General features: G+C 42.5%; 3 protein-coding genes across 22 annotated transcripts in view; 2 read left to right on the top strand and 1 right to left on the bottom strand.

Annotated features, from left to right (window-relative positions):
• Nucleotides 1-5520, top strand: part of ankhd1 (ankyrin repeat and KH domain containing 1) — a 33307-nt gene extending 27787 nt beyond the window's left edge. For 9 of the 12 annotated variants that reach the window (XM_044127282.1, XM_044127281.1, XM_044127279.1 and 6 more), the window contains 7 exons: nucleotides 5-1511; nucleotides 2222-2414; nucleotides 2501-2626; nucleotides 4020-4271; nucleotides 4375-4559; nucleotides 4643-4810; nucleotides 4892-5520. In XM_044127282.1, the coding sequence (XP_043983217.1) occupies nucleotides 5-1511; nucleotides 2222-2414; nucleotides 2501-2626; nucleotides 4020-4271; nucleotides 4375-4559; nucleotides 4643-4810; nucleotides 4892-4951 (2491 nt within the window). In that variant the 3' untranslated portion in view covers nucleotides 4952-5520. The remainder of the gene's footprint in view (nucleotides 1-4; nucleotides 1512-2221; nucleotides 2415-2500; nucleotides 2627-4019; nucleotides 4272-4374; nucleotides 4560-4642; nucleotides 4811-4891) is intronic. The other 3 variants (XM_044127288.1, XM_044127280.1, XM_044127278.1) reach the window with 1 other exon arrangement.
• A 1182-nt stretch (nucleotides 5521-6702) lies between these two features.
• Nucleotides 6703-7768, top strand: higd2a (HIG1 hypoxia inducible domain family, member 2A). Its single transcript, XM_044127276.1, has 2 exons — nucleotides 6703-6920; nucleotides 7452-7768. The coding sequence occupies exons 1-2, from the start codon at nucleotides 6734-6736 to the stop codon at nucleotides 7616-7618; spliced, it is 354 nt and encodes a 117-aa protein (XP_043983211.1). The 5' UTR covers nucleotides 6703-6733; the 3' UTR covers nucleotides 7619-7768.
• Nucleotides 7769-8433: 665 nt separating this feature from the next.
• On the bottom strand, nucleotides 8434-14373 carry cltb (clathrin, light chain B). 9 transcript variants are annotated; one of them, XM_044127266.1, is made up of 7 exons: nucleotides 13927-14373; nucleotides 12753-12842; nucleotides 12588-12622; nucleotides 12361-12478; nucleotides 12133-12244; nucleotides 11300-11353; nucleotides 8434-9550 (listed from the first exon to the last, which is right to left on the bottom strand). In XM_044127266.1, the coding sequence occupies exons 1-7, from the start codon at nucleotides 14081-14083 to the stop codon at nucleotides 9379-9381; spliced, it is 738 nt and encodes a 245-aa protein (XP_043983201.1). In that variant the 5' UTR covers nucleotides 14084-14373; the 3' UTR covers nucleotides 8434-9378. The 9 variants fall into 9 exon arrangements, with proteins under 9 accessions (XP_043983201.1, XP_043983202.1, XP_043983209.1 ...); XM_044127267.1 differs by lacking the exon at nucleotides 11300-11353 and adding an exon at nucleotides 11801-11821 and having other exon boundaries at nucleotides 13927-14372; XM_044127274.1 differs by having other exon boundaries at nucleotides 12809-12842; nucleotides 13927-14367.
• Between the last annotated feature and the right edge of the window lie 1298 nt (nucleotides 14374-15671).

Here is a 15671-nt window from a genome sequence, read left to right as displayed (position 1 = left end):
TCAGAGGAGGCACGGAGTCGACGCGGTATGCGGTCCAGTTGATCAACTCTCTGATCCAGGACCCCGCTAAGGAGCTCGAGGATTTGATTCCCCGGAATCACATCAGAGCTCCGGGCTCCAAGGCGGCCTCGGCCTCTTTCCCCAATACCATGGGGACCACCAGTGGCTCAGCTACAGGCCCAAAGCCTCTCAGCTCTTTGGTCGCCTCTTCAGGGGTCTCGTTCCAACCCACATCATCCACATCTTCATCCTCCTCTCAGCCCGGGGGGAAAATCGGGAAGGGGCTTCCCTCGAACGTCCGGCAGCCGTTCCCAGTGTCTCTGCCCCTGGCGTACGCTCACCCTCAATTGGCCTTACTAGCTGCTCAGACCATGCACCAGATCAGACACCCTCGATTGCCTATGGCGCAGTTCGGGGGCACCTTCTCTCCAGCAGCCAGCACCTGGGGACCCTTCCCCGTGCGTCCTGTGAGTCCTGGCAGCGCCAACAGCTCACCGAAACACAACGGAGGAGCCAACAACACTCAAGCTAAGCCCAGCACCACCCACGGCGACCACCACAGCACCGCCAGCTCAGGAACTGCTGTCACGACAACCAACACCATGACCACCAGCGTGCCCAACACGTCCGCATCCTCACCCCACACCCCGAATCCAGCTCCTTACAACCTCCAACCGAGCATCCCTACCCCGTCATCAGTCAGGAAGCAGCTGTTTGCTCCCGACCCCAAGCCGGCAGGTGTTACACCTGTGTCTAACTCCGCTGCCACTAGCGTCAGCAATGCCGTAAGAGGAACGGGTTCTCTTGCACATCCCACGTCCACTACAACAACAGCGAACGCTCCCCAGCAGCAGGTGGGATCCATCTCCCATCCTCCGATCCAGCCAACTAAAACGGAGGCCGCTCCTGTCGCCCCAGCCGGAAAGGACAAGCCGTCTGCACCCGAGGGTCAGCCTGCGTCCGTCAGCGAGAGCTTCACTTCCCCTGCTCTAGCTTTAGGTACCAAGCCAGAACCTCGACCTCCTGCTTCCTCTGGACCATCCACAGAGGCTCATCCCCTGCTCCACAACTCGCAGCCCGGCTCCGGCCATCCCCCAGGAACGTCTCCGGCTCACTCACACAATGTTGCACATCCAAACAACACCGTTCCCCACTTCTCAGCTCCCGCACCCAGAGTCTCCCATCGTATGCAGCCACCGGGGCCTTACTACTCCCATCCTGAGCAGCAGCAGCAGCAGTCGCAGCAGCAGTCTGTGTTTGTACCCTTCAGCGCTCAGCAGGAACTACCAAAACAATCCCAAAGCCAGACGTCCCAGCCTGCAAACCTTCACCCTCAACCCCAGACCCAAGGCCAACCGCCGGGCTCCCTTCAGGTCTCTGCTAATTTGGGGATAATGAATGGATCCCAGATGCAGCACATCGCCAGCGCAGGCAAGCCGCAGCAAATATCTGCCAACTTCTGTCCTGCAGGTCTCTTCAATTTCAGCACCATCTTCGATAACAACAACCAGGTAAGTTGGAAGTCCTCTATACTGTTAGTATTAGCCACAGATAGCATTTAGTGTTTTTGACAGTCATCAGACCCAACATCCACTGGAGCGGACATGATATATTTCTGGGTTTAAATTAAAATATGGATTTTGTGATTAGAATGATTCTTGTTACTGACTAGTTTCTTTTTGACAAATGATATTGAAGTCTTAAATCTCTACTTGATATGAGTGAGCTTTAAGCATCAGACAAGATGAGCATTGCTCTGTGACTAGAGAATGGAAGGAGTGTCTATTTTCCATCCAAAATCTAAATTTAATTGGATAAAATTAATAATACATCACTATCACTTTTGGCGGTGATTAAAAAAATACTTTCTAAATAACTTCAAATACTATCATTAATTTGTAGGATTTATTTTTTTCAAAGTTGACTGTCCATCTCAACGGACATCAAGAATTGGGATACAAAGGCCAATGCTTAAATGTTTAGCCTTACCATGCAAATAAAAAAACACCTGTAAGAATTTTGCAGCTTACTTGTGATTTCACAATCCACTTATTTTATTTCATTTTTGCTTTTGAGGAGTGTCACCTCTGACTTTCTTGAACTGCTTGTAAAAAATAATGTATTTTGTCCCCGTTATATTTCAGTGCTGAAGGGGACAGAAAAAATTAGTTGGATAAAAGTCAGGTGTGAAGGTGTTAATGTTTAGTATTTGAATGACCAGCAGGTGGGAAACAACCAGGTGTGGGGTGCATGCCACCTGCCTACCCGGTCACCTCCAGAGCAGTCGTATTCAGCCCCGCCAGCCTACATGAACATCGGCCAGATGGAGAATATGATGCCCCCGCCGCCTCCAGAGAGCTCCAAAGCCCCTGGCTACCGGTCAGCTTCTCAGAGGATGGTCAACAGCCCAATCGGTAGAAGTCTTTCTTTTATTTAATGAGTAGTATAACCTGAGCAACAGTTCTGCTTTCATTTTAATGAATTTCTTTTTCCTCTGCAGCATTGACCAGCTATGCCACCAGTATCTCTGGCAGCCCGGTGTATCTGCATGGTCACACAGGGGTTGGCACGCCCTCCTTCAGCCGACAGCACTTTTCCCCTCACCCATGGAGCGCATCTACATCAGGTAGAATCCTCGTAGAACTGGTTAAATATTAAGCGTCAAGCATTTTGAACATTTTATCTTTAGGTACAAGAATGTACAGATGCTGTTGCCGATTCTGACCTTTCTTCAAGAAGAGTTTTATGCTGTTTTCACTGATTTGGAAACTTAATGGTCTTAACAATAAAATGTTTTTTTTAAACAGCTCTGCTGTGTAGTAAAAATCCTTCAGTTTATAGGAGCCGTATGAAATAAACCCAACTAAAAATAATTGCAGCACATTGCATTACTTTCATACTCCTTTACAATCTTCCTCTCTGTGTGTGTGTGTGTGTGTGTGTGTGTGTGTGTGTGTGTGTGTGTGTGTGTGTGTGTGTGTGTGTGTGTGTGTGTGTGTGTGTGTGTGTGTGTGTGTGTGTGTGTGTGTGTGTGTGTGTGTGTGTGTGAGAGAGAGAGAGAGATAGCAGTCTGTTGCTTAGTTTTGCTGTTGAGCAGGTCTCCAAAGGAAAAACAAACTCATGTGACCTGTTAGTACGATCAGGATGGGTAATGTTACAAGCTGTAACTACGGAGCGTTTAATCGTGAAATTTCCAAAATATGGCCAACATTTCCTAGTCTAGGTTGTGCTGTAACAGATTGAATTAGACTCAGAGCAGCTTTAGGCTAATATGATCTGCTTTCTGCAGTTACTATCCATCCATCCATCCATTTTCTGTTCACCTTTGTCCCTAATGGGGTCAGGAGGGTTGCTGGTTCCAATCTCCAGCTGCGTTCCGGGCGAGAGGCGGGGGTCACCCTGGACAGGTCGCCAGTCTGTCGCAGGGCAACACAGAAAACAGACAGGACACACAACCATTCACACACACACACACACTCACACCTAGGGAGAATTTAGAGAGACCAATTAACCTGACAGTCAAGTTTTTGGACTGTGGGAGGAAGCCGGAGAACCTGGAGAGAACCCACCATGCACAGGGAGAACATGCAAACTCCATGCAGAAAGACCCTGGGCCGGGAATCGAACCCAGGACCTTCTTGCTGCAAGGCAACAGCTCTACTAACTGCGCTACTGTGCAGCCCTGCAGTTGCTGTCATTTTCCTCAATGTTTAAAAGTAGCAGCCTAAATAAACAGCTGTCAACAGCTGTTGTTTGTAGAAGCTTTTCATTGCTTTTGTTATTCCTCTACATCGTCTTCTGCAAGTGACGACTTTGAACAAGTTGTGCATGGTGTGTTCTGATTAGATGAACATTTGATTATTTTTTTTTTGTTTGTTTGTTTTTTTATTTCTGGTTGTGATTGATACATTGAGGCTGTAAAATGCGCTATATCCAGTCACCAGTTTCCCTGTGTTTCTATAGAAATACATCAACATGTATAAACCTGTTGCTTTGGTCTCTTGTCTTTCCTCTCCCAGGTGAATCCCCGGTCCCACCTCCTCCCACAGTGTCCTCGTCTGCCCTGTCCACCTCAGCCGTGGCTCCTCATCCCCAGCCTAAACCAGGCAGTTCCTTGCAGCAGGACAGGAAGGTCCCCCCTCCCATCGGCACGGAGCGGCTGGCCAGGATCCGGCAGACGGGTTCCGTCAACCCACCTCTACTCACCACCAGCTACACGGCTTCTGTTGGACAGGGTGGCATTTGGTCGTTTGGAGTTGGGAACGCCTCGGGTGAGAATTGCTCCTGGAATTTTGCGAACCCATACCATGGACTTCAGTGTGGTATGGGTGCTGTCCACCAAAATGGATAGCCTGACTTTGTGTTTTGGTGCAGAAGCCATGTCTGGTTGGTCCCAGCCTCTGATGAGCAGCCACATGATGCACCCTCAGCTGCAGGCAGAGCAGTCGGCCTTCTCCCAGCACCAGCCCATGGAGCAGGATGACACGGGCATTGCTAACCCGGCTAACAGCTACCACCAGCCTCAGCATTTGCCCAACAGTTACATGGACTTCCAAAAGGTAGCACACAACTGAGAATTTCCCGTTTTTCTGACTTCCCCTCTCTCTGTGTGTTGTACCAACCGCCTGTTTCATCTGCATAGGGGATGCCTGTGTCAATGTACGGAGGAACCATGCTGACCCCCCAGCCTCCCATGGCAGAAGGCCCGGGGGGTCCAATGTACAATGGTTTGCACGCAGGTGACCCCGCATGGAATCCCATCATAAAAGTGGTCCCCAACAATGCAGATAGCTCTGACCCACAGCAGCAGGTTTGTGATGCTGATTCAACCATTGCAGGTTAAAGTTTACAGTAATTAAAACACAGTGTCCTTTTTTTATTTTTAATTCAGGTTTGGCCTGGTACCTGGGCCCCTCATGTGGGCAACGTGCACCTGAACCACGTCAACTAGGCGGCATCCACACAAACGCACACAGCATGACCCACAGTGCAAACATGTGATACCATAAGACGGAATGAGACGAAGAAAAAACAAAAAGTCCCAACATTGTTAACTTTAGAGACCTGAAGGTGCGGAGCAGGGGTTGAAGAATTGGGAAGATCTCTTGACGCCATTCTTTGATGTGCCTATCTCAAACATGGAAGAGAGGAAATCGGGCGACGGCAGTCATCATTGTCGTGATGACGCAAACACAAACATGCGCGTTCACCTGTTCAACAGGATCTATTCTCTGCGTAGTTTAGTGATTTTGACTTAAACCCCACATACACCGTTCTTGGGCTGCAGGGGGCTCAACATGAAGTAGCTATTTAAACTTGGCCCAGAACTAGATGATGATGATGATGATTACCTAAAGAGAAATCAGAACCTTTTAGAGTGGTAAATACATGTATAATTGTTTACATACTAAAAAGGGTTAAAATGAGAGTAAATTTCATGTCGTATAGTGGCTCTACTTTATGTAGCCTGTATTAATGTGAAATATTTACCTTAATATTCAATAAAAAGATTGAAAAGTATGTGTGCTTTTTGACAAATAATTATTTAACTGAACACGAAACTCCTGGATATAGAAAGAATGTGTTTTTTTTTTTTTAATTTTTTTTTTCTTGGCCTACAACTAAACTATCCACCAAGATGCAGCTCTTGTTGAAGCCTTCTTTTTGAACAAACTCAACATATTTTAATTTAGGTGAAAATGTAGCAAAAGCAAACTTGCAAAAACCATTTTACAACATCTTCACCAGTAAACATCTCAATTAATTTCTGTGGTTTACAGCAGATTTTACACTCCATATTTGTCGTGGCCTTGATAATACCACAGTGGGTAGTAAAAAAGAAAAGCTGGGTGCATGGGTTCTAATGGTCTCCAAGTCACAGAATTTCTTAACTCACCCCAAATCTTTTCTTATGATTGCAGAACATGCATTGATAGTGATAACCTCCACTTACAATAAGCTTCATGACCTCCTTACCACTGACCTGGACCGTGTGAATGTTTAAAAACATAAGATTTTTTTCTGCCGGGTTGTTCTAAGAAGCTTTGATCAGAAGTGTAATATCTAGCCAGAAGCCTGTTGATCTAACATAAGGGAATTATTTTAAATTTAACCAGAGAGGTATGCAAATGTTTCGGCCACAGCTTCAAAATTGTGCACCATATTTTGGTTATTTCTCAAGTTGTGATTATTCTTTCTAAATAGAAATGCTTAAACGCAGCATTATAAGTCTTAATTCAACATTTATGTCTGTGGCGTATATTGACTTCCAGTGGTAAACAGGATTGGAGTTGTACGATACTGCCATCTGGCGGCGGGTGTTGGTGTAAATTTAGCCATAAACATGTCTACATGTTTTTTTTTTGTTGCTAGTTTTAGGAGAGAAAAAATATATTCTTATCTTTAATAAGCAGCCCGATTGGTAACATCGAAGGAAAAAATATGGCCACGACAATGACTCGTGGGAGCCACTTAACGCTACGACTTATGAACCATTATTTTCCCTAGATATCACCAGGCCGGCTCCATACTTTAAAGATGAATGTTCGCTTAAAAATAACTATTTGTAAGCCAAGGTATGGAATTGGTACAACACAGGAAAGGGCTACGAAGAGATGTTACTATCGATGACCTTCCCTTGTTTTCCTTCCTGGTAAACAACCAGACTTTTATTGTGAAACCGTCGGAAAGTGTAGCCGGAAGTGTTTTATTTAGTCAGCGTTCCAGCACTGTCATGGCGGCGGCAGCGACACCAACGGCTCCCGATCAAGCACCTAAAATGCAGGTACCGGGGCAGTTACCCTTTGACCCGTCTCAGGCCCCGGTTATCGAAGGCTTCACCCCAATAACGCTGAGCAAAAATGAGAGCTTTAAGGAAAAGTTCTTGAGGAAAACCAAGGAGAATCCCTTCGTCCCGATAGGTGAGTTATACAAAACAGAAAGGCACTGCAGGCAGAAGTTACACAAGTGTACGACGCTATGTCCTTGCTGTGTAAAATGTGGTAGTTGAAACAAGGAAACCCCAGTAAGTCACAAAATTTAGAAAACTATAAATTAATACTGTTAGCACGGCCACCCTTCCATAAAACAAGTTCTCTTTCAACATTCGTTTCGGTATCTCACTATGGGACACGACCCCAGCGCCTGTCACAGAGTGATGAAAGCACAGATGAAAACGAAAGAGCAGGAAATAGATATTTATCACAACTGATCGCAGGATTGATCAATATTATTGCCTGTGGAAAATTTTCTAATATTGTTAAAGTGTAATCTTTGTGTATTTCTTTGGAATTCCATGTGATGGATCAACACAATGGTGGAAAAAGATAGATAGCCATGTAGCAATCCTTGAACACACCAGCCCTGCAGTGAAACATGATTCTGGCATTGTCAATACAGATCTTATATTTATTTATTTCTATTTAACTTCTCCCATCCTTTATGCTCTTCAGGTTGTGCAGCAACAGCCGGAGCGCTGCTGTATGGTCTTCGTGCCTTCCACCAAGGAAAAACCAGACAGTCCCAGCTGATGATGAGGGGTCGTATTTTTGCTCAAGGCTTCACCGTAGTCGCCATCATCGTTGGCATCTTTACCACGTCGTTCAAACCAAAGCAGTGAAAACGAACGAATCTCACGCTTCTTGAAAAGTGTCCATTCACTCTGGACTCAGTCCAGATCCATTGTTGAATTGGCCTCTGAATAACTGAATGATGTGTAATGTAGTCAGCATTGTTCAGTTACACAGCCTATTTATAGTTAGTTTTTTTTTTTTTAAAAAACATTGAACTGCCCATTTGTAAAAACAACAGCTGTGTGGAAAGGCAAAGAGGTGTTGGCTCAAGTAGGCAAATGGGAAATTGTTTTAATAGCGCCAGGACTTTTCAGCTTTGAATTAAATGTTTCTTCTGTTGATGAAATTAGCCATATTTGTGTTGTTTTTGATTATGCAGCATGGAAAAAGTGTCTCTCTGGGAGAATTCTAAAATTACGCCATCAAAGTCTTCCTTAGACTTCTGTGTCTAGACACCTAGAGTTACACGAGCTGTGAGAAAAATATTTGCCCTTTTGGAAAAATCAAACAAGTAGCTCGTAACCAAGTCTGACTGATTTGCGGACCAAGGATTTCAGCCGTTTGATTTGGGTATGTTACAGGAAAGCAGCTCTGCAACTGGATATCGGCAGCCCTGATGTAAATGTTTGAATTTTGCTGAAAACATTTCAGATGTTTTAAGTAAAACCAGAACAGGAAACCGCTAATGCAAGGAGGCAAATACTTTTTCACAGCACATTGGGAATGCAAAGGCACTTTAACATTCAGAAATGGATCTGAAACCTTTCTGTACAGTTGGGAGATTTTACCTTCATCTTTATGCCCTATATTCTAGATAAGTCCCCAAACACCCCAAAAGAAAGGTGCGACAATAAGCAAGGGATTCTGGGCTACACATGACTTTATTCAAGTGATCATCTCCAAGGTTTATGAAATGGCAACAAGCTCAGCAGGGGAATATTTTAAGTTAAATCAAGTGATCTGCAGATTCCTCCCGTTTTTAATTTTCCCACGTCCCTTCAAACATTCGGTGTTTTGTTTATTTCCAAATAGGCAACATGTGAACAATGTGCAGACATCACTGTTGAAATGAATACCTGTATTGAAAGTTCTGTGTGCTGGTGTAACACAAAGATGGAGAGAAAGATAAGTGAAACAAAAGAGTGCAAATTTTAATTTCTAAATTCAAACTGTAGCAGATGTCTTTGGTTGACTCTAACTTTTTTTTTTTTTTGCAAAAAAAACAAAACAAAATTGCCTCATCAGTGAGAAAAGTATCTGGCTTAATACTCTAAGCGAGATCAGAAAGGCCACAAGCGTATGTCTGTGAAATAAAACAAAACATGTTTGCTACCTAGAACCTAAGTAATAAGTGATTTGATGCCAAACAAAACGTGAACATTTGTGACGCATGGTTATAAATTGATGAGAGGCATAAATGGATACAATCTAGTTCGTATTTAGTAAGAGTCTGACCAAAATGTTAATTTAAAGAATGAATAAAAACTAGGCATTCAAAAATATTGGTAGAAACAAAGTGTTAAAGGGGGGGGGAGACAAAAAAACCCATTTACTTACAGTAACAGTATTTTCTTCAGTATAGTGACATTAAAGCAGACACTAGAAAGGTGTAACAGAGCAGTCCGTCTTCTCACAGGAGCCTCAGGTTAAGTATATCAATATATAGGCATCAAGAAAGGCAGGAAGTTTTAAAAGGTTTTTAACATGTCGGGAATTCTTTTGGAAAAGGACTAAAATCATTCGGACACAACGTGTCGTTAAAACCGAAAAGGCGACGTTGCCGGGAACATTCTCCGAAGCGCTGCGGTTAGCGGACTAAAGGCGTCTGTTTTAGAGAGATGAGAACGGAGCGCATTCGGGAGACATCCTTCGCCTGCTTGCTGGTTTTGGGATTGAAGTCGCACAGGCGCGCCACCCGTTCCCACTCGGATCCCGGGCTGTCGCCGTCGGTCTCCGCCAGGAAGGCCTCCTCGGACGCTCTGCGGGACGCAGCCAGAGGAAGAAAAACAAATGAGATCGTGTGCGGGGAAGAGGATGAAAACCGGCTCACCTACGGAGCTTTGTCACACGACGCAAGCTACAACCACTGGCTCCTTTACATACGGCGCCTTGCAGAAGTATTCGTAACACTTGAATTTTTCATGTTTCAACACATTGCAACTACAAGCATTCAAGTACTTTACTAGGATTTTAAAAGAGAAGGAGGCAAAGGTCATTGAAATGTTTTGCCAGCAAATATCTGAATAGTGTGGCATGTTTGGATTCGATCTCTTTTATTCTAATACCCCCAACTGAGTCACCCAATTAGTAAAAACATCAATGCAACAGTCTTAATATGGAGTTTTAATGTAACTCTAGAATGACATGGTAACAGCATTTTGTTAGGCAGGTTCTGATTTGTTCTTTTTGTAGACTTCTGTTCATAATTCTGGTTTCGGTTGAGTCGTTGAATATTTGGACAGTTACTCTTCGCTTTTGGATGCTTTGTAGCCGGAAGAATTTCTGCTCTTACTTTTTACCTTTCGGACAAATGTTATGCGTAACCATGGCGACAAAGCATCGTCTTTAACCACTGGGACCAGCTGATTAGCACCTCGAAAGCTCAGATAATCACTTGAGAGCGGAAGAGGGGCGTTTTGATCGATGGAAGAGACGACTTGAACGTCTCGGCCTGGCTCTAATCGTACGCACAGAGAAATTTAAAGTCGGAGCAGCGAAAACAAATGAGATGGATTAGCAGTTTGTGGCAAGCACAGATAGTGTAACCTAGGGCATGTTACTGTTAAATACTGAGTTGAAAACCAAACTGTAAAGCCATGCAACAGTCATACAGCCACAGTGTTCAGTCAGAGGTTTCTTCAGATTAGTTGCAAGACTGTCTGCTACCTGAGGTTCCTCCTGCGTAGAGCATCACCGTGCACGACAACTCTTTTGAAGACGAGATACGACATTCAATTTCCCTCGCAAACACCAGCATGGAGACCAACAAACACAGCGGTCAAGTCACAGATGAAGTTGTTTAAAATTGGCTAGAGATAATGACAATCTCCCAAGCTTTGGACAAACAAACGGCGCTGTTGAACTCACAAAAACTTGGCTGTCCAAGAAAAGCTGTAATCAGGGAAACAAACAATACTTCCAATCTGCTCTGGAGGAGCAGCAGAGACTAACAATCTGTTGACGGGCAACTGTGTTGTTTCTTCCTGGATTTTGTTAATTTCCTCGTCTTACTTCACATATCAAATTTGATGTATTTTTAAAACATGTTCTTTTATTTCTATTTGTCTCATAACTGTTTTTCCTTTAATATTCATTTCTTTATGATTGCACTCTCCTCTGGTCAGCTCTGTTTTAAATGTGCTTTAGACATAACGTTTTGATTTTACTCCAAAAAGCAGCTGTAACCGAAGCAAAATATAGTTCTGACTGAATACAAAGGCCAAGCCCCACTAAAAAAAAAAAAAAAATGTTTAAGGTTGCAATGTGACAAAACGTGAAGGAGTACAAGGAGGGTGAATACTTTTTGCTACTCATTTAACGTGCATCTTACACTTTACTTTTCCCTTTTTGTTTTGAAATGCACTGCAAAGATCTGAACATGTCCAAAAAAAAAAAAAAAAACATCTACTGAAATCTGACTACGAGGCTAAAGGTTGCGGGGAGGCATGCATCAGGTAAAAGGGCGGCAGAGCGTACAACATTAAAAAGCACAAGAACTCTAAACGTACACAAAGCCTATAACATCAGAGTTGGGCTGTTTGTAGAAAGCCTTGTCAGCAATCCTAGTGCACAGGCAAGGCCCAGAAAGCAGGAAAAAGAAGGAGAGAGAACAGTTTTAGTAAAAAAACAACAAGCAGAGCAATGTTAGGCTGCGATTTATAAGCACTGAGAGAAAGTTCTGATGAGTGGGGAGGAAGGGTGGAAAAGAGTTTAAAAAGGTCCAAAACAAATCTGCCAGTAGACAAAAAGCTGGGAAGATTCAACCGCCCTTGTGGTGGCATTTTGGATGAAAAATGGGCTCTCTGCTTCATAGAATGTGAAAAAAAAAAAAGTACTTCCTGGACTTTTATTTATTTTTTTGTTCCAGGCAGTTTTTCTTTTTTGTTTTAACTTAACGGGACAGTTCTGGATTAATATCTCATCAGAGGATTATTTCTCAGGGCTCTGGAAAGAAACCAAAACCAAAAAAAAAAACAACAACACTACAGCTAACAGAGGCAGAGTGATACCGTGCCAGACTTGGACAGAGTCTGTTGGAAAGTGGTGAGAAAAGATCTAGTTAGCCTGAACGAGAAAAAGAAAGACTACAACACATGTGACAACATAGAAACCAGGAGTTTTTTTTGGCAGTAGCAAAACAGTTCTTATAAAAAACAAAAGTAAAATAAAGCCATTAATAAAATATTTAACTTACTACTGTTTTGACATATTCAAAAAAAATTTCTTGAATAATCTCCCCTCAAAAATGGAGTATTAAATCTGAATCAACTGTATTTACTGTAATGATCGGCGTACACTTGTCTACAAGAGCATCTCTGTGTGAAGTGTTGTTCTTTCTCACCTGTTGTTGGCCTTATTCTTCTCCATCTGCTCGTTTTGGTGGACATGCCAATCCTCCAGCTCCTTCTTGGCCTTCTCTCTCCACTCTGCCTCTGCTGCCTTGGAAGCTGAGTCTTATTATAGGGTGAAACAACCCCCCCAAAAAACAAAACAAAAAAAACGTCATGTTTTATGCATGAGCTCAAAAATTTCATACTACTGAGAACCAAAAGTAATCATCTTGTGCTACCTAATGCTTCGAGGCGAGCCTTCTGCTCCTCCTTCCACTTGCGCAAGCTTTCCGGTTCCTGCCTCTGAATGTCCACCTGGGCGATGGCTGCATAGCTGTCTGTTGGGCCATTAGACTCCTTTCAATCAAATAACAATAATTTTATGATAAATCCATTACCTCTTCCAAGATTGCTATTTAGATGGGGTTCAGGTGAACCAAACACTCATGAATAGGAAGAAACTCACCTGGAACAGGTCTCCGTTCACCGTTGCGGGCTCCTCTTCAAAGTCGTCAAGCATAATGATTGGAGACACACACACACATTTAAAGTTAAAACACAGTTTCTAGGAGTTTTTCCCAGTAATCCTGCTGTCCCCTCTGCTGTAACTTCACCGACTGAATGTTCTAACCGTCACTGGCGTCTCTTGGTCTTGAAAGTGTTAAGACCTTAGAAATGCTGCCACACCTGTTTGGGCGCTGCTGTCGTCTCTGTTGCTTCGCTGGCAAACGAGACAGGATTTTCAGGAGTATAACATTTAAAAAAAAAAAGAATCAAGATCGGTGATGTGTCCGATTCTGAAACTTAACGTTTTCATGCCTTGGAAAAAAAAAAAAGAAAAGGAGATTGTCTTGTGATTGAAGCCATTCTTGCATAATGGTTTTATCTGATTTTTTTTTAAGTCTACACAAAGTGCACCAGAGAACATGTTTTTATGCATGTACAGATTGAAAAAAAAAGTAGCAATTTGCAGTGCTGGTGTGTTAAATTATTAAATTCTTTTTACTATTATTATTATTTTTTTAACATCACATTCCCATTGCTGACATTTAAATACACAAACATAATGGAAGATTAAAAGGCTTTATTTTCAATTGAAATTGAAAACAAGACATCAGAAAAGACGATTTTATTTACAAGACCTCAGCCAATAATCCAAAAAGGCTTTTTCAGACATGTAAAAATGGCTTTTAAAAACAGGACCATTTTTAAAGAAACTCTCTTAGCTACTTATTTAATTGTGTTTTAGTTCACTTCTGCTTATATCCAACAACAAAACTTTTGTGGGATAAAACATTACAATGATCACTCCTAACATTTGTACGTAAATCATTTTTAGACTTTACTGTCAATAAAGTTTAGATTAAGATTGCCTTTTTTGTCATGTTATCACAGGTTAAAACTGTGTGTTATATTTATGTATTAATTACAAATTTTACCAATTGATAATTTTATGATTGTATGTTTCGCTGTGTTTGTGGGTTGCCTTAAAACCTCAGGATAAAGCTTATTCAAATATAAACCGCGCGGAGCAGGTGAGCTAAACAAACATACTTCTGGCTATGTACTATGCTAAAAAGCTAACGCTTTGTCGGTTGTTTTATCAAGAGTTGTATCTTCTTCGTAATCTAAAATTATTTATACCTCTTTGTTACATTAGCCAGTTGTGTTACTATGCACCTATGTAGGTGGAGCATTTTATCATAAATTTACATCATTTCGTAACAGCTGCCATAAAGCAGATTAGCAAGTTTGCTCGTTAGCCTGCTAGCATCCAGCGGACGTCAGTTCAACACCAAACTTACCATAGTTTGCTGTCTGAGAAGGCTGCACGTCGTCCGCTCCTTCCAGCGCCCCGAACCCTTCTCCGTCATTCTCGATCCCCGCAATCTCACTTTCCTGTTGGGCCAGGAAAGCCGCCGCAGGATCCTCCTCGGTCAGGTGCGCCCCGTTGTCGGCCATAGTACACAAAAAAGTGCAAGTTTAACTGAGGCTAGTTGGTTTAGCTAGCTGACGTTGAAGCCACACATACACACACACACACACAAAAAAAATAAATAAAAGAACAGTACTGTTGTATTAAAAATACGTAACTCGTTGCCCTAGCTTCCGTTTCAAAACGCTACAGGAGCTAATGGAGACAGCAATTAAGCTATCTACAACCAACAATAAAGGCTTCAATGTAAGGCCCTCACTGGTGATTCATGATTTCTCCACTTGTTCGTCCACTGTGATGATGGAAAAAGGGCAGCACCCCGAGGGTACCACTGCTGTTTTGTTAGCCTTTGTCTGCATCTGCTGGCTGAATTAGGAACTGCAAGACGAGGGCTCGATATCAAACATAAGTTACCACAAAATAAACTTCACTTGACGTGTTTGGTATTTCTTTACGCTTACACACACCAAGGGACGGTACTAGCTTCAATAATTGGAGAAAATATGGAAAAACTGTGACACCATGCTGCCCCCTCTTAGGTAAATTTGGTATACACTCAGCTTCACCACAAAGAACACTACTTCCACAGTGAAACATGGTGGTGGAAGCATCATGGTCTTGGCTTGCAGAGAAATAAACTTATTCTAGAAACCTAAAAGTAAACAGGAATTTTGTTTTTAAGCATCAAGGTGAGTCCAAGCACACATCCAAATCAACAAAGCAAGTTTTGATATGGTTTAACAAGAGTCCAGAAGAAAATCTGACAGAAAATGTGTAGGCTCACCTCAAGAGGACTGTCCGGGCAATCTGGTAGATTTGGGCTCTTTTTACAAGGCAGAGTGAGGAAATATTGTCAAGTCAGAATTCTGGGAGACTCCTACGAGAGTATGAATGCTATATCAAATGGTTCTTCAATAAAGTATTAGCTCAAGAGTTTGTACACTTACACAACTAGGCTGAGTTTTCCTTTTTTAATTGTTACCTTAACCACACTGGAAATTGGAGACCACACATGATCTGGCACTTGTTTGGTATGTAACAATGTGTTACTGTTTAAGACCTTGTTAAATAGTCACTTCTCTTAACTCTCTGCAACAAAGTTAGATTATACAGCACTCCCTTTGAAATATTGCTAAATATAAATGTATATGTATAAGTGCTCTTTAATACAGTTTATTATGTACCACCTGCTGAAAATAGATGACACAGTGGACTCACAAGCAAAGCACCCAGAGAGGGCAGTGAAAATGTCACAAAATAGCATTACTAAATAGATAGTGACACTCACAATGGAAGGATATTGCTGGTCTCTCTGGTCAGCAGGGTTAGGTCTCGGTGCAAAGCAGTGAGTCAGACTCTGAGCATTCAAAGTCAGATAAAACTTCATCAGTTCAAAAGGGGAAATAAAATATTTTGTAACTTATAATTATCTCAGGTTCCTCGAAACCTCCAATTGAAAACAATATTGTTGTAAAACAATCTCACGAAGACAGTTGTCCATAATAATTGACATAACTGACATCACACAACCCTATAGGAATTGTGAAGCACATTCTGGACTTCTAATCTTGCTCACTGAATTGCTTACATACCCCTTGCTGCTCTCATGTTAAT

This window comes from Gambusia affinis, linkage group LG09 (assembly GCF_019740435.1).
Source record: "Gambusia affinis linkage group LG09, SWU_Gaff_1.0, whole genome shotgun sequence".
Lineage (NCBI taxonomy): Eukaryota > Metazoa > Chordata > Actinopteri > Cyprinodontiformes > Poeciliidae > Gambusia > Gambusia affinis.
The sequence above is the reverse complement of the archived record's forward strand: the minus strand, read 5'-3'. Positions and strand labels throughout refer to the sequence as shown.

What these genes read in the sequence shown, in the direction of transcription:
- higd2a (XM_044127276.1), top strand. Translation starts at nt 6,734, where the DNA reads ATGGCGGCGGCAGCGACACCAACGGCTCCCGATCAAGCACCTAAAATG. An exon ending in GAATCCCTTCGTCCCGATAG is followed by an intron (nt 6,921 to 7,451) that starts GTGAGTTATACA and finishes TATGCTCTTCAG; the next exon opens with GTTGTGCAGCAACAGCCGGA.
- cltb (XM_044127266.1), bottom strand. Translation starts at nt 14,083, where the DNA reads ATGGCCGACAACGGGGCGCACCTGACCGAGGAGGATCCTGCGGCGGCT. An exon ending in ACCAAGAGACGCCAGTGACG is followed by an intron (nt 12,623 to 12,752) that starts GTTAGAACATTC and finishes ACGACTTTGAAG; the next exon opens with AGGAGCCCGCAACGGTGAAC. An exon ending in GGCTCGCCTCGAAGCATTAG is followed by an intron (nt 12,245 to 12,360) that starts GTAGCACAAGAT and finishes CCCTATAATAAG; the next exon opens with ACTCAGCTTCCAAGGCAGCA.